General features: G+C 35.5%; 1 protein-coding gene across 1 annotated transcript; it reads right to left on the reverse strand.

Moving 5' to 3' along the window:
- Positions 1–512: 512 nt before the first annotated feature.
- On the reverse strand, positions 513–890 carry LOC138871153 (uncharacterized). Its single transcript, XM_070149013.1, has one exon. It carries the CDS (start codon positions 888–890, stop codon positions 513–515), a length of 378 nt encoding a protein of 125 aa, XP_070005114.1.
- Between the last annotated feature and the right edge of the window lie 2,419 nt (positions 891–3,309).

Raw genomic sequence — 3,309 nt, forward strand, 5'->3', positions numbered from 1 at the left:
AACTGGTAAAGTAGAACAAGGGCCAAAAAATTCATAAGGAAGGTGAGGTGGCAATGGCTTCAACTCCATGGTAGGTGGATCCTCAATTGAAGGCTTTGTAGGAGGAGTCTTCCTATTCTCAAGATCTAATGACAACTTTCGGGATGAATAGTTGTAAGACCCTATTCCTTGCAACAAATTCACACATTCCATGAAACCATCCATCTCATTATCGTCAAAGTTGAGAAAAACGGCTTCCAACATATCACTAAAATTGATTGTAGCACTTATGTCATCAATAATGACATCGTTCACCAAGTCCACAAAAGAGCACACCTCATTACTATTTGGTTGTCGCATAAATTTGCACACATGGAATACTACATGTTCATCACCAACCCGAAAAGTGAGCTCTCCGGCTTCCACATTACAAAGGGACTTACCAGTAGTAAGGAAAGGCCTCCTAAAAATACTTTATAATCAACCTCAAAATCTAAAATCACAAAGTCCGCTGGAAGAATAAATTTATCAACTCAGACCAAAACATCCTTAATCACTCCCAACGGTAGCTTCATTGTGCGATCGACCATTTGCAACCTTATAGATGTGGGTCTTGGTTTCCTAATCCCCGAAGTTTTGAATACTGTAGGGCATAAATTGATACTCGCCCCAAAATGACAAAGAGCTTTAGCAAAATCAACACTTCCAATAGTACAAGGAATTGTAAAAGCATCGAGATCCTCCAACTTATGAGCCATGGAATGTAAAATTTCACTCACTTGGTGGGTGACCTTGATTATTTCAAAATTTATCGACCTCTTCTTGGTCACAATATCTTTTATAAACTTGGCATAAACAGGCATTTGTTCAAAAGCTTCCACCAATGGCACATTGATAGAGAGACCTTTCATCTTTTGAATGAAGTTCTTGAATTGATTCTAACCATTTTGCTTAGCAAGCCTTTGAGGATAATGAGGTGGAGGCTTTGGCAAGGGTGCCTTAGCCTTTTGCACTACTGAATATAGTATGTCAATGATGTGCTCCCAAGATGAGTTCACCTCTTCTTGGGCCTCCTCCACACTATCATCAATGTCAATCCGAACATCATCATGTACTTGAATATCATTTAGTAGGATTTCCTCCTCTTGGAACATTTGGTCATCATCCACAAGTTTCTTTCCATTAGAGGTGGGTGCATTCCCGCCTCTTCCACTTCTTGTGATAACCCCCATGGCATGCCCCATACTGTTACCACCCTTCGGGTTCACTATCGTATCATTTGGTAATGCACCCTTAGGACGGGTATCAAGAGCTTGAGAAATTTGCCCCATTTGAACTTCAAGATTACAGATTGATGTCACATGTGAGGCAAGTTGGACATCTGAATCCGCATTCTTTTCTATCATTTGCTTGAACATGTTCTCAATATGACCCATTATATTGCTTGAAGAACTTGAACAGTGGGATGGATAATGAGGTGGGTTGATCAGTTGTTGGTACATTGAGGGCTTTGAAAACCCGAACTTCAATTTGCATGATTATTGTTGTTTCCCAATTTTCTTGATTATTGCCTCCCCAATTTCCTTTGTTGTTTTTGTTGTTATGTCAATTCCCTTGATTGTTAGAATAATTGCCTTGGGTATTTTGAGAACGCCATTGATTTTGATTGGAGCCTTAAAACTTTCTCCGTTTCCCTTGATAATTATTCACAAATTATACCTCTTCTTCTTGCTCTTGATAAGATTCATATTGGTCATAGCTGCCATCATCATGTGCATAATTATTGTTGATATATATATATATATATATATATATATATATATATATATATATATATATATATATATATATATATATATGCATATATAAGCACGCACAAGGTTTTTATAATTTTTCTATAATTTTAAAGATTTTAAATTAATTTATTTCCTTCCCTTTTATTCATAAAATCCCCAATAATTATACCTCAAATTATTGTTGTCGTAATCTAGTCATTTAATTTCTATATTTATGCCAAAATATGGTTAAAATATTTTTATGCATTTTTTATAATTGCATTTCGTATTGTTAAAGCTAAATTGCATATAATTGCAATATTAGTCTATTTAATGTATAATTATATTTATATGCGTAAAATTGATCTCCTATATTTTTAAAATATTAAATATCTATTTTAAATCATTTTAGTACATAAAATTATTTTTTTAGAAATTATTTATTATAAATTATAGAGGAAAAATTGGCTATTTAAAATATAGCCAGATTTGCCTTTCAATTTCAGCCCAAATTAAACCCAACCCAGCCCAATTTCAGATTAAAAACACCCAACCCAAACCCTAAACCCGCCTAACTGACCCATGACCCGTTAAATCCCGGCTGTTAATCTAAAAGATCAACGGCCCTCATGAGTTCTTTCTTTTTTTATCCCAAACGACAAACTAAACCTATCTTATTTCTCAAATCCGCTGCCTTTGTATTCTCTTATCTCCTCTCCTCTCTCAACCCCTCGACCTAACCCTAGCTCCTTCAACCGCCGACTCCCTTCTCTGGTCTTCTCCGGTGATCTCCCTTCAACTCCTAAGCCTCCAATGGCTCCTTTATTGCCATGCTCGCCTTCTCCGAGGCCTTCAAGGGCCCTGGGCCATGCTGATTTGCATCTAGGGTTTGTCATCTAGTCTGTTCTTGTCCACTTCAGTATGATTTCAAGCTGAATCATGTTGTACTTTGTTACGATCTTTGAGGTTTTAGACAGGTTCTTTCATCTCTACTTGGTTTTCTTCTGAAACTCTAATTTTGCTTACATCTCCTAGATCTGTATGATTTTAAACAATTTGAGTCTATTTCTCTGATGTTTTCACTATCCTTGTAACTCTTTACAAGAATCGTAGATTTCAAAGTGTTTTCACCTTCTTCTCAAACTAGGGTTTTCGGAACTTCTTCTAAAACTTTGTTTAAACCGATTCTTTATGTTTAAACTTCTATCTCTTGCATAATTCGACTAATTCTATGATTTTACTCCCTTTTCAACTCACCTATGTTGAAAACCCTAATTTCTTAGTTCTAATCTTGGGGTTTCTGAGTTTTGTTTTGATAACATATTCAGTTAATCTATATGTTTCTGTGATTATGTGATTTTACCCAATTATTACTTGTTAAGGTTCCTAATTATGGTTACTCCTGCCTATTGTGTGATTTTACCCTATTTTGTTCACCAATGTTTCTATTTCTTCACTTCTCCTACCTGTATCATGCTTATTTTACTAATTCAGACTATGCTCTACATGAATCCCTAATTTATATATGATTTTTTCCTACTCGACCTCTTAGAGT

Source organism: Nicotiana sylvestris, chromosome 6, assembly GCF_000393655.2.
Source record: "Nicotiana sylvestris chromosome 6, ASM39365v2, whole genome shotgun sequence".
NCBI classification, from domain to species: Eukaryota; Viridiplantae; Streptophyta; class Magnoliopsida; order Solanales; family Solanaceae; genus Nicotiana; species Nicotiana sylvestris.